We start from the raw sequence: 14,789 nt of genomic DNA on the forward strand, positions 1-14,789 counted from the left end.
ACGAATTCTCAAATAATATTTCGACATTCGAAATCTTGGAGAAGTGTCTACATATCTAGGAATTGAAATCGAAAGAGAAAAAGATGGAAGCTTTAAACTTCATCAAGCTAACAAGATTAAGAGTATGATCGAAAAATTTGACGGAGAGTCACCAAAGAAACTAAGCTATACACCCATGAGTACGAATTTTACGAAGAACCAAAACAACCAGGATGATGTTTTTCCCGATAATCGGAAGTATAGGGAAGCAGTGGGAGCACTTTTATATTTAGCAACAGTATCAAGACCTGACATAGCAAATTCTGTTGGAATACTTAGCAGAAAAGTAGAAAATCCATTAACACCGGACTGGAACAGTATCATTAAAATCATACGATATCTGAGAGCTACAATTAATTACAAATTACATCTAAAATCCAATGGTGTACCAGTCATCAAAGCTTACAGTGATGCTGATTGGGCAGGAGATATCTCTGACAGAAAATCCACATCCGGATATATATTTCAAATAGGAAACAGTACGGTATCATGGGGAAGCAAGAAACAAAATTGTGTCGCCCTATCTTCGACAGAAGCCGAATACATCGCTCTAGCCTTAACATTGCAGGAGCTACAATGGCTTAGACAACTGATGGGAGATTTAGGTTTCGCTCAACAAGAAGCGAACATCGTATTCGAGGACAATATATCATGCATAAATCTTTCCAGAAAAGAAAAAGGAAGCAGTTACACCAAACACATCGATGTGAAATATCACTACATATGTGATCTACAAAATCAAGGGATTGTTAAATTAATACACTGCAACAGTAAAATGATGTATGCTGACATGTTCACGAAACCTTTGCGCAGACAGCAGCTGGAATTTTATTAAAAGGAATCGACCTTACTTCGGACAGAACAGCTCATCGAGTGGGAGATTGTGGAGCAATTCATAATGACAGCGATGAAGCTGTACACACCGCCCCCTCACCCCCGCTAACTGTGATTGGACTTGATCCAAAAAGAAGGAGAAACATTCTCTCCTTATATGACTCACTTCTCGCATTATGCAATGGACAGTAAGCAACGCTTGTAATCATCGCTAGATATTTTTTTCTTCTAATACCTAATAAGTATGTTATTTTGTGTTTGCTAATATAATGATCGTGTTCCTTACATCGGCAGCTTGGATTACACTTTATTAAGGTAAGAACTTTAATTCTGTTTTATTCATCTGCTTGTCTCGATTTAGCGAAGTTGTGACAGTAAACAAAAATGAACCACGAATACCTTCAACAGAAAGAAGTAGATAGTACAAGTACAATTTAGAAAGAACAAGAAGAATGCATCTTAAAATTAGACAAAGTTTTGAAAATACAGTCAAAAGTCGTTAATTCAGACACCCATAATCCGGACCTCAAAGCTACAAACTTTCTGCACATGCGTCGCGTTCACACATGCGCACAGGCGTTTAAGAGTGCGTGTAAGACCTTTACGGCTGCGAATATTTTGTGCGCATGCGCGTTTAATGTGTAATGGAGGTATAAGCTAAGCTAAAATTATCTAATTCAGTTAATGTTGCAGATTGCGTTGTTCCTTAATCTTCGAATTGGATCTGGCTTATTATTTTTTGCAGACTGTTAGAGCAATTTCATAAAAGTAAGCTTGAACTTTCGATTATGTCAAATAGAATTTCCGATATATATTTACTAATATGTAATTTGTATCTACAAAGCGAAAGTATGTTTTGAAATCCGAAATCTGTTTATCAGTTTCACGCAGCGGATTGGAAGTTGATCTGTCAGCACTATCCGTATCTTCAGGGCAGATGTTTTTATTTTATTTGGCTTATAATTCCTTACTAAATGTAGTATTTCATTTCAATGTACTCTGTCTGATATGATCTAAATCAAGTTCCTCGTCATTATAATTCGCTTTTGATAGTGAAGAAAGTGACCCAGAGGTTATTGAAAACGAAAACATTTCGATTGACAAATTAGTCGGTATTCTCAACACAGCAATAATAGGACTTGAACAGCGGAACTTTGTAACTAAACAAGAAATTATGTTTGTTTAATAGAATTAAAGAGAAAGTATTATCACATGAAACGAAGCAACTTACATTGAAAGAAATGTTTAATAAAGTAAACAAATAAATATCAAGCTTTTTCTTTTTGTAAATTTTGATACCCTTTAGATCATAATTGTTCTTTATTTCATAAATTACAGTTTCATATTTTTAATTTTGTAATTTCTGCATGCCATCTTACCAGATTTAAACTGATGATCTATAATCCGTAATCACCGAAGTCCCGACGAGTCCGGATTAACGACTTTTGACTGTAACAGGAGCCTGAATAAAATATAAATAAAAAAAATTCAAGCTTACTCATGTTACCACATGCTATTGAGATACCTATTTTATATGAAACTGCTCATCATTGCATGATTCTCAGCCTCTTCAAGGTGGGTTTCGGATAATGTGCCTCTTTTATATGAAACTGCACGTCATTACATGAATAGCACAGAAAAATTATCAGGAAAAGATAAAAGTTGTATTACATATCTGTAGTAGAGCTGCAAACAAGGCAACAGAAGAATTTATAATGGATATAGAATAAATATGAAGCTAGTGAATTTCCTCCTGGAATATTTATGCTCTCTTTCTTGCTCAGGATTGCTGTTTAACCCTCTGAGCAGCACAGGATTTTAGATCTTTCATGAAGACTGGTATTTAAACAGCATTTATTAATTAAGTTTGTATATATTTACTTATTTCAGTCTGTATTTTCATAAACTTGCATTTATTAAGATGATATTTACATTATTGACCCTTTCAGGACGGGCGTCCCATATACGCATTCCCTAAGAACGTCTCTTACAGCCGGGCGTCCCTTCCACGCATCACTAGAGGTCGCATTTAGAGGATGGGTGATGTGTATACGCATTTTAAGCTGGAACGTTTTTCTGAAGGCCACAAGATAGCATCCTATGTCCATTACTTTTTAAAATGAACACAGTTTTATGTTCCTGACCTTGAGTTAGATATATTCTGCTTGAATTTTGTATTTTACTCATCAGCTCTTGCAAGGGTGGGGGGAAGGGAAAGCATAAACAGAGGTGAGCTCTTTAAATCTCTGTGGGCTAATGAAACATTCGCATGTCTGATTTATATCCAATTCCTTTCTTTATTCTATTTTTTCCTTTACTATGCACGGTCTTTTAGGGTTAGTATGTGCAGTATTGTTACATTTTGCATTGCCTTCAGATATATTTCCGTTTCTTCTCTTTTTATTTCGGAAAGCCTCACCTCCAGTCTATTATGGCGGGAAGGCGCCATTTTTTAGAGGAAGAATACCCTCGTATGGTCAATGAACCATTTATTAACGCACATGAGGGTGATGATTCATTTTCTAAAGAGTTAGAAAGTGATACTTCTCCATGCTTCGAGATTTACCACACTCAGTCTTCATTTTAAATTTTGTTACTTCTTACTGTAAATAGTCTTTATTGTGTTGTTTATTAATTTTAAACTTTATTGATGGATTTTATCAATTAAAATTTTGGCATAATTTGAATAGGGCTTCCGAAAATTATTTTACAAGATAAGCAATTTCTAAGTATATTTTTATGTAAAATAAAGAAAAAAACGTTTTTAAGTGCTAATTTTAACATATGTGCCTCTTTTATATGAAACATATATAAGAGCTCAAGTAATAATCTAAAATGATACCAAAAATTGCAATGCTAGAAGTGAAACTTTTTTTTTTTTTTTCTGATTTTTTTTATAAAATTAGGCTTAGCGATGCAAAACCTCCGTCCTGTACGGTGACTGCCTTCAATTCCCTTCCATCCCGCTCGAGCGTCTTAAACAAAGGTGCGCCATCGCGAAAAGGTTAAAGAAAGTAAGAAAGTGTCTTAAATTAGAAGCTAATATCTGACAAGTAGCAAAACTTCTTATGACCAGATAAAGCCGATCATAACACTCAGAGGGCTAACTGAGATATTTTCTCATATATTGCTACCAGATTCTCACTGACATGTTAGGTAAAAGGATGCATTTTATTCAAGGTTTAATAGTTGTAAACAAACTTGTGTTTTCTCTCATAACACACTTATATGTTTGGTTGAAGTATAATGGTTGCTGGCATTGTGGTTGCATCCCTTTAATTCACAGTTGAAACGACATAATGCTGAATGATATTTTCTTACATCACCAGTGAAGTCTATATGCCATTGCTGCTAGGGTACAATGAAAATTATGAATGTCGTATTCTAGAAGTAGCATAGGATTCATTTGCAGTAATTATGCCATGTAGTGCCAAAGTCGCTGGCTCATGTTACTGTATCTTTCAGGTGTAAACGTTAGGGCCAGATCTTTGTCATATCGAATTGACACAGCCAGAGCTGATGGAATGAAATGAGCTTGTGCTTCAAAATAATGCAGAATCTCATTATCATTACGATGTTCAAAATCTAGGACATGGATGAAATGGGAATTGTAGGCTCAGGCTACTACTGTCAATTTCTTTTCATGTGATTGTTGGTTATTTATCTGGCTATAGCAAAAGTTTTCTGAAAAAAAAAGAAAAAGAAAAAAGATTTTAATAATGTTAGGAAACAAAAAACATGAAAGCAGTACCTTTAATGCAAGTAGTAATCACCGCCGATGTTTTGGAGGTATAAGCCTTCGGCCCAGAAATTTGATGGCTGTGAATCCAAAAACAGATCAACCTCATTTCATAGGTCCTGTGCAGAGTGGAAAATAGTAGCAGCAAGATATAGCTGCAGGTGTTAAAAAAGGTAGAAGTCCAAAGGAGCAAAGTCGGGGCTATGTGGTGGGTGTGGCAAAGGATGCAGACACATGTGGTCTTGCATTATCTTGATGGAACATTACCTTTTTGCACCAGAACTCAGTTCTACATTTTTCCTTGAAAGCATCCTCAACATGGACTAGCATCTCGCTGTACAACTTACTGTACCTTTTCCCAGATACTCTTTGTGGATAATACCCATGCAATACCATCAGATCCCAAACATGATCTTTTTGTTAGTCAAATTGGGCTTTTTGATGCTGCCAACAGGCTCACCGAGTGCAGACCAACTCCCTTTTGGGCCTGTATTGTTGAAGTAAATCTACTTTTCGTCACAAGTGATAATCCACTCCAGAATTTTATCCTTGTCTTTATATTTGAGCAGATTATTGCAGGCCCGAACACGTCTCTCCTGCTTGAGTCAGCTCATGCAGCACCACAAGTTCTCGCGGGTGGGATTCACCGACATCAGTAGACCAGCTACAGTACTCTGCTTCTTGAATGTCGTAATCCATATTTTTTAGCTTTCGGTACCAAACCTTCATAATATCATATGATACAGCATCAGTACCTAAAGCTGTACACATGATTTGGGGACATTTTATAGCTGACTTTTTGCAATAAAACTGGAAGTAAATGATGGTTCTAATCTGGTAGCGTGATGATTTCATTTCACAACACTGTGTTCTAAAGCAAGTCTCTTTCTTTCAAGTGCCAAAAATCATTTGACAGTATATGATTAAACATGCCAGTGTGAACTGTTTCAGTTTCGAAGAAACTTTTGTTAAAACCTGATAACAGCTAAGTTAAGGAAAAGCCTTGGGGTAAGTGATGTGCAGGGCAATAGGATATCAACAGTGCTGTACATTCTCTGGTGAGTGAATAATTTTTAAGATGCAGTTTTATTTCTTACTAAGGAGACTACAAACATACATATAAAATGGCAACTGAATGGTATGTTGAAAGAGTAGTTAAAGATTATAAATTCAAAAGGATAATGTGTAGGAACGAGTGATTTAAAAACAAGTTATCCATGCTGCATAAAAGCAGTAGATCATCAAGTATTTCATAGAAAATGTATTTAGACAAAAAAAAAATATTAGTTTTGAAACTATTCTGATATATATGTTTTTCTATAGAACGTAGAACAGATGCTCTCAGGATTATGTATTGTGTGTACGCAACCTGGTGATCTCGTGAAGTGTGATACATGTGCAAAGCAACAACATCCTGGTTGCATGCAACCACCAGTAATTGCACCACCACAGATTCCATGGCAGTGTAGTGATTGCCAATCTAGAACTGTCTCATTAACTGTAGTTCAGAGTTATGATGTGCTTAAAGCAGGTATGTTATAGCAAAATCATTGACAGCATCTTTCTTTAATTCATTTATAGTTTAATATTGTTTTGACACAGTTGACCGCATAGGATATCTAAAATAAATTGTGTATTTTATTGTGAAAAAAATGTCCCATTTGTAATGTGCATTGAGGTAACTGTTAAGGACATAATGATGAAGTTTAAGTGTTCAACAGTCTTATACTTTTAGTCTTTGTTAATAGCAGTGAACGTCACATGTCTGTCAGAACGGTGTGAGTATCATTTCTTATGATGCATTTTATCCCTTATATAAATTTTTATTGCTGGTAAAAATGGAATATATTCTGCAAGGTCTACCTACATATACATATATTTGTTAAATTCTTTTAAGGCTTTTCTCATTTCTTGTAATGGTATAAGTGACTGATAATTAGATATTAAGTTTGACAAGTGGAATACATATTCTCTGTTACTGTTATTCTGCCTGTCAGTATGATATAGTTTAAACCAGGGATGGGCAAACTTTTTCGGTTGCGGAAAATTGGGAGAAAAAAAAAAAAAAAAAAGTTAGGCGGACCAAGATAAATTTTTTTAAAACCGTAAAAACAATATACAAGTATTACAATTTAAATATGTTAATGAGAGGAATGAAATTGTGATTTCATTTTTAAATGTTCGAAGTGAAATGTACTGATTTTAAGGAACGAGGCTAAATTCTCATCTGTCACTCTACTTCTGAAATAATTCTTTCTAAGGTTCATCGTTGAAAACACTTGTTCACATATATAAGATGAAGCAAACATAGCACTGATATTCTGGGCATGAGCTATTAAATTTAAGAAACTCGCTTTCGATAATGATTTGTAAAACCCTAACTTTGGCATACTTAGAAACAACTGTCTGAGATGACTGTTAGATTGCAACTCAGTTAATTCAAGCTGTAAATCTGACCTCACTGCTTCACAGTTTATGTCGAAAGGCATGGTAAAGATATCTAGTTCTGTTTGAATGGCCCTAAAATCTTGAAATCTGCTTTCAAACTCAAAATGCAGTTTATTCAAGCCATCTTCATAATTCTTAAGCTTCTCTTCATTTACTGAAGGGTATTGAATTTAATCTTGGGAAATGAGGCAAGTCGTTCTTAGCTAGCTGCCCAGAAAACAGATTAAGTTTTAGTTTTAAAGCTTTGAAATGAGCCCAGATATCGTCAATCAATTGAATTTTCCCTTGCATCTTGACATTCAAGTTGCTCATATGACAAAGAAAATCTGTGAAAAATGCGAAGTCCGAAAGCCATTCTGTATATTCTAACATTTCGCACTCCGCAGAACTGTCTCATGGAAGAATGACACTCTGTCTTTTTTTAGCTGCCAAACTTGCTCGAAAACACATCCTGCACTAAGCTACCTTAACTTTTGTGTAATACCGTACAACAGAACTATTCAGATTGCGCAGACTGAAGAAAATCTCGAAATTGCTTGTGAGTAAGCCCACGAGATCAAATAGTATTTACAAGCTTCATGACTGCATCAAGCAGGAGTTTCATATTCAATGCAGATTTATACAGAGCATCTTGATATATAACACAATTTAGAAAAACAACATTGTTCCCGGGATAATTTTGATTAAAGAATCCTAGAAATTCAGATTTTTTCCCTCTCATATTTGGTGCTCCATTGGTTGTAATAGTACATATATTTGTTATAGGCACTTTCAAAATTAAAAGCCCTTCCAGAAATTCACAAAAAATATCACATCCTGTTGCAGTTCCCTTTAAAAAACACATGCATGCCAGTTCTTTGGTAATTTCAATGTTCTCATCAACACCTCTTATAAATAATACCAATTGAGAAATATCATTTATATTGGTGCTTTCATCTATAGCTATGGATCAAAATTTAAACTAGCCACTCTTTGACTCTAATTGTGATGTCAAATTTTTATTGATGTCTTCGATTCTAGAAGTCACCGTTTTTCAAGATAAGCTTACAGTCTCAAAATTGTTTTTCTTCTCTGGGCAGAAAACATCACAAATGTGGAGCATGCATTGTTTAACGAGCTCCCCATCACTGAGAGCTTTATTATTTTTAGCAATATTGTATGCTACAATGTAACTTGCATGTGTAGCTGCTTCTTGGATACTGTTTACCTTCTTGAAAAAATGTTGTCTGCCTGATGATTTTTTACAAAGACTTTCTGCATTTTGTTTTCTTTCATATTCAGACATTGCTTTGTAATTGAAATTCTTATGCTTAGATGTGAAATTACAAGAAATGTTATATTCTTTAAAGACTGCTACAGCTTCATTGCAGATGAGACACACTGGTTTATCTTAAAAAAAAAAAAAAAAAAAAAAAAAAAAATCCAGGTCCATTCATCATTAAAAGCATGGCACTCTGAATCAAATTTACATTAGTAGCCATTTTGAGGTTGAAATATTTTATGAATAACTCAAACAAGCACTAGCTAAGTTATACGCTTAATAATTTCACCGCTATTCAGAATGGTGTTATATGTCTGCAATCTTTCCTTACGCAATCAATAATATTAGAAATCCTGTGAAAAGAAAATTAGATGCCCATATGTCTGCTCCCCGAGAAAGAGATAACGATTGTTGGCTCCAATCTACAGCTGTAACTAATAAAAAAACTTCCATTTTTAACACTTTTAACTGATTGAAAGCTATCTGTGCTTGCTACTTCCGTCGATTTACGTTTTATAGAAAAAAAAATAGAGAAAGTAAAATGATCACCATTTCTTTGGGAAAAAAGAAAGAAAAAAATAATATTTAAACAAAGTAGAAAAGGAGATGGATATATAATATATAAATATATATTTCTTTTGATTTCCCTCGGATCGGCAAATTAAAATTCTATTCACAGATCGGATAGAGCCTTCCGGCAAGCCATAGTTTCCCCATGCCTGGTTTAAACATTTTAATCTTAAGAATACTTCATTTTTTTAATTATCAATTTACTCTATTATTATTACTATTATTGGTTCAGGGGGGGGGCAATTTTCCCTGAAGGACTATTAATTTCATTTTGGCATTTTGTGTTTGAAAACTATAAACAGAGAATAACTTTTCAATTTGTCAGCCACCAAATATTAAGCCCTGTTATAAAGAAATTACATAATGAAGAATCTGCATGAATGTATTATGTTTCTTGCATTGTGATAAAATGACGGTACTTAAAGCCATCAAAATTTGAAAGACGTAATCTTCCATAGAATATGGGCATGTGGAAGCCCTAATTTGGAATTTAAAATTTGTTTTATTATCGATTTCATATTTTTTAACACTTCAACAAATTTTTTATTAACAAACTAAACGATTTCAAAGTGAGCAATGGCAACACTTTACGTGGGATACGTTTTTATCTTCAGGGCACGGCACGAGACTCTGTATTGGAAATTCTAAAGATATGCTCATTTTAAAATTATTTTTGCTGTTCAACTGAATTTTATGGCTTGTGTATGTAGAACATGATATTCAATAAATAAAGGTAACACACAAAATGTTAAAAAAGTGCCCCTTTGAACGTAATTTAAAATTTGAAACTTTTTTTTAACAACTTATGGAAGTAGCATTGCTGTGTTTTGTTAACCTATAGTAAAGCCTCTTCAAGAAATACCCCAGAAGGACACATTGGTTCTGGCTGGTTCCAAATTGCTAGAAACACTTTCCTAGCTGTTACTAGCTGATACATGAGCTTTGTTTGTTTGATGGAATTAATATCAACCAAAAAAAAAAAAATAATAATAATTCCGTGCAGTCTCATATTATCTATAGCATGTGAAGAATGTGTAATCAGGAATTATCACATCAAACAAGAATGAATTTATAATAAAGCTTAAACAAATTACATGAGACTGAAATTCTCTATTTCTTATTCTGTATTAAATATATAGAATATTAGAAGTATGTGGTAGTATTTGTGAACCAAAACTTTATTTGTAATGTATAATGGGTACTTTTTGCTTTTTTGCACTACTATAAAGTGGTGGCTTTTGTGAATAGGGGAAAAAAAAAAAAAAAAACAATTGTTTGAATATATTTATGGCCTATGGTGGTACTGTTCTTTTCATGAACAACAAAAGGAAAGCCTTCTTTTCAAGAAACAAGAAATTTGGTGGGGGAAAATAAACATTTTTACAGCCACTGAATACTATTCAATGAAATAATTATTAAAATAATGCATATAAATCTGCACACAGTCAGAAAACATGTATGATATGTTCATAAGTGAGTTGGCTTTTGCCGCAGATATATATATGTTTGAACCGAAAACACAAAAACATGGCAATTTTCCCACATGTTGAAACTGGTGGTGCAGGTAATGAAACCAGGACAGAGGGTGACATGGATAATTAGAAAGCATCGTATCACGTATTGAGCTACTTCCCCCCCCCCCTTTTTTTTTTTTTGGTGATTATTATTATTTTAGAACCTTATGTGTGATGTATGGTTGCTTTGCAAAATTGAACCTTATTTTGTACTTTGCGTTTCTTTAGCATCCTCATAAATCGTAAGAAACTTGCAGAAGATTTCACTTACTGAAAAATTAGTTAGCAGAATATTCTTAATGTTAAAAAAAAAGTTAATTTCATGAAAATATGGCATTTTTAAGGCTATATAAATATTTGCATATGTAGAAGGCTATCATGTTTACATATATCTTTTTTTTTTTTTTTTTTTTTTTTTTTTTTTTTTTTTTTGAGGAGCATTGGCATTGATTTTAAGTATTTATTTAGAAATAGGACAACAATTTGTAAAATATGCTCATTTTTATGCTGATGAAATATTTTGCCTGAAAAATGCTTTTTTTTTTTTTTTTTGCATGTGCCATTTAGTAAACATTGATAGAAAGTTATATTCATTAAAATAAAATTATTTCAGCTAAAGAAGATGAGAAAAAGAAACTTTTAAAGAAAAGCTTGGAATTAAGGCTAAAAAGATCACAGCTTGAAAGTAGGCTTCTTCAGCTAAGGGAATTATCTAATGTGAGTTCTTTACCTGTTATTGTAGTACTTTTTTTCTCTGGCATATTGTGGTGATATTTGATTGAAAACTGGGGAAGACTTTTAATAAAGAGATTGGAAATTATACCTATGACATTAGACTCTTAAGCCTTCTATATAAAAAATATTTACGGGACTGAAACGTTGAATGACTAATTAAAAAATAGTGCATATTATTTCTTATTTTTGTAGTTTTAGTCATGTATAATTATGAAATATATTACAATAAAATATTGCCTTTGGGAAATGTTGTTTCCATCAAATATTTTTGCACGTGTTTAAAGTTAGATTTACTAAAAGATTAGATTTTCTTTTCTTTTTTCATTAATTCTCAAGGAGGCATAAAACAGCAGTAAGAGGTTAGCAAGGTTTAAGGTATAGTAATATTTGGAGCTTGTAACAGTGAACGTCATTTAAATTGATGCTGAATGCTAAAATTTGTTATATGAATTCTTCAGTCGAGAAGTTTATGTTGAATCCCCTATATGCTCTTGTAAAAATACAGTACAAAGTCCGAGATCTGGAACTTCAGCATTTCCAAATTTGGGACTTTTCCGTATATGAGACCATAAATACAAATTTTATAATATGACATATAGGAATTATAAAATTAAAAATATGAAATAATGAAGTATTAATGACCTTAACAGAATCAAATTTATTAAAAAACTCAGTATTTATTTGTTTGTCTTATTAAACATTTCTTTCGAGGTAAGTTGTTCAAGTTGCTTCATTTTCTGCTAATACTTTTTCTTTAGTTCTATAGATGGACATAATTTCTTGTTCAGTTACAAAGTTCCTTTGATGTCGAGAATTCCCCCTAAACTATCTCAAAATCTGTTGATTTTCAACAACCTTTTTGTCACTTTCAAAATACTGATTATTTTCTGGATTTAAAAACATACTACAGATTTCACTATTCATTAGTTAATAGATGATTGGGGCATTACCATTACAATAGAAAACTTTGTGAAAAAAAAAATATGAAGAAATGAAGGAAGTAGCTAATGAACTGCATGATAAAGATCAAGACATGATGGATGAAACATCTAACGGGATTAAAGGAAAACAACGAAAACATGAAGAAATAAAAAACGGGAAACAAGCTTTTGATTCTCAAGTGCCTGAAGTGGAAGAAAGTGAAAATGCAACTGTTAAGTTCGTCAAAAATGATACTGAGGTTACGAAGTCACAGTTATCAAGAATTGAACCATCTGAAAGTTCATGTGATGCAGAGATGGAGAAAGCCTATGTGCAGCTTAAGCAGTGTGCTCCAGTATTTCAAGAAAATTCACCCACCACAAACTGGGTGTATGCCTCATAGTGCAGGTTTTGCAGACAAGGACTTGATTCTAAACCAGGATACTTGCATTTGTAAATTATTGGGCTCCATTCATGATTCTGATGCAGAATTTGGAGCTGGTTTCCAGGAAGCGCTGGAAAATGAACATGTACTAGCTGCTGAAAATACCGAGGTAAACTGTATACATGTTGCGAATGAACTACAGAGTAGTGAACAAACTGTTTCATATCTTCCTGTGGATGACATGTCTGAAAGGACTGAATCTTCAGACTGTGATATGCGAAACAGAAATACATCTGAGAACTGCAGTGGAAAAGTATTTGACCTCAGTACATTTTAATGAAAAGACTGAGACTGAAATTCATTCTTAACTTTATTTTGTATAATTTAAAATTGTGATGTGTTTAATTTGTGTATGTAACTTGTACATAGTGTAAATATCTGTTTCTTTACTTATGTTATTTATTTATACCTTATGTTTATTTCATTATGTTTTGTTTGTATCGAATTAGGCTTCTGACCAAGGGTTGTACTGCCCGGGACATGCAATCCTTGGGAGGAGACAGTGTTATGAAATGTACAGGCGTGGTAAGATGGCTTCCCCCTAAAACAAGTTTAGGGTTGCCATAAAATGGCAAGGAAGGGCAGGGTTGCCACATTTGGCTAGAAATCGCCCATTTGGCGACAAAATAGGGGATATGCCATGGACAGATGGAGAACCTTCTGGGATGAATTCTTACCGGTTTAGCCCAGAATGTTCTCGAACACAAGGCAAAAGCTATATAAACCCTGCTGATCTGCAGTCAGTTAGTAAGTGCCTCGTCTAGCGAGTTGATAGAGAGTGTGTCTTGTCGAAAGGGCAAGTCAGTGTATGCCTCGCATAGAGTGTGAGATAGTTAGTATCAAGTTGGTGTCTCATCTAGCAAGTCAATCCCTGCGAAGTCGATCAAGTTGCCAACCGGACAGCGAGTGCCGAATAGGTCGTCGAGTGCACCGAAAGAATCTCGTAGTGTATCGCGGTTAGTGCATCGTCAAGAGAGCATGTTGAGCTCCGAGAACGACCAAGCAGAGTCAGGAGCTGTACTCAGGTGCGTTGCAGTGTAGCTGTCTCCACCATTATAGCCTGATAGCGTGAAGGCTGTGTCGCTGATTTTGTCAGCGTATTTATAGTAGATCTTCGACGACTGTAAAAAGTGACTTTGGAGCTGTCCTGATTAATATTGGCTAAATAAATAGTGTTTCGATACTTCATCAAGTAGTGTCGTCGTTATTCACTCCAAATCCTCACGAACCTCGTACAAATGTGAACGTAGAAAATAATGTAACAACTAGTGTCAGAAAAAAAAAAAACCCACAATATTTTGGTTTTATTATGTTCATAATAGAAAACATTTGTTCACAAATATGTGTTGATCCAAATCTACAGCAATATCTGATGGCCAAATCATGTAAATTTGGAAAATTGCTTGTTGTTATAAATATCCGAAATTCATTATAGTTCGGATCACTTACGGTTGAAATAAGTTCATTATATTTGTTTTTAGAGTAGTATGGTGCTGTAGATCAATAATTTTAATTTGGATATCAGGTGGGTAACAATTAATGTCTTGCAGAGAAATTGAAAAGGGATTTGTGAAATGATCAGCGTTATTTTTATCATCTTGAAAATCATTAAACCTAGTACTAAATGATTCCTGCAAAATGGATATTAAATTTTAAATCTGTCATAGTTCAGAGCATTATAGACTTTAGTAGCTAATTCCTGCATTAATGTGAAATGTGTTAATCTTTTTTCTCCAAAATCGGACAAAAATGTGAAAGTTTGTTTCCGAAAGATGATATGTGATCAACTAGGATAGGAAAAATACAGTCTTTTCCCTGTAATATTAAATTTAAGTTATTGAACCGTTTTGCAATGGCACACCTTTGTTTAAGACGCTCATGCCGGACAGAAGGAATTGAAAGCAGTCACCGTACAGGATGGGGGTTTTGCATCGCTAAACCTAATTGTATAAAAAAAAAATCAGAAAAAAAAAAAAAAAAAGTTTTACTTTTAGCATCGTAATTTTTGGTATAATTTTAGATTATTATCTTAGCTCTTATATATGTTAAAATTAAAGACTTAATGTTAAAATTAACAACACAATAAAGACTATTTACAGTAAGAAGTAACAAAATTTAAAATGAAGACTGAATGTGGTAAATCTCGAAGCACAAAGAAGTATTACTTTCTTACTATTAAAAAAAGTATCACTTTCTAACTCTTTAGAAAATGAATCATCACTCTTATATGTGTTAGTAAATGGTTCATTAACCATATGAGTGTACTCTTCCTCTGATAAATAG

General features: G+C 33.7%; 1 protein-coding gene across 3 annotated transcripts in view; it reads left to right on the top strand.

Moving 5' to 3' along the window:
* LOC118185475 (PHD finger protein 21A-like) overlaps positions 1–14,789 on the top strand; it is a 132,591-nt gene that overhangs the window by 99,213 nt on the left and 18,589 nt on the right. For all 3 annotated transcript variants that reach the window (XM_085806561.1, XM_085806560.1, XM_085806559.1), the window contains 2 exons: positions 5,936–6,143; positions 11,019–11,122. In XM_085806561.1, the coding sequence (XP_085662687.1) occupies positions 5,936–6,143; positions 11,019–11,122 (312 nt within the window). The remainder of the gene's footprint in view (positions 1–5,935; positions 6,144–11,018; positions 11,123–14,789) is intronic.

The sequence above is a fragment of the Stegodyphus dumicola genome, chromosome 12, assembly GCF_044657685.1.
Source record: "Stegodyphus dumicola isolate Sdum_Otavi_A_Nest chromosome 12, ASM4465768v1".
NCBI classification, from domain to species: Eukaryota; Metazoa; Arthropoda; class Arachnida; order Araneae; family Eresidae; genus Stegodyphus; species Stegodyphus dumicola.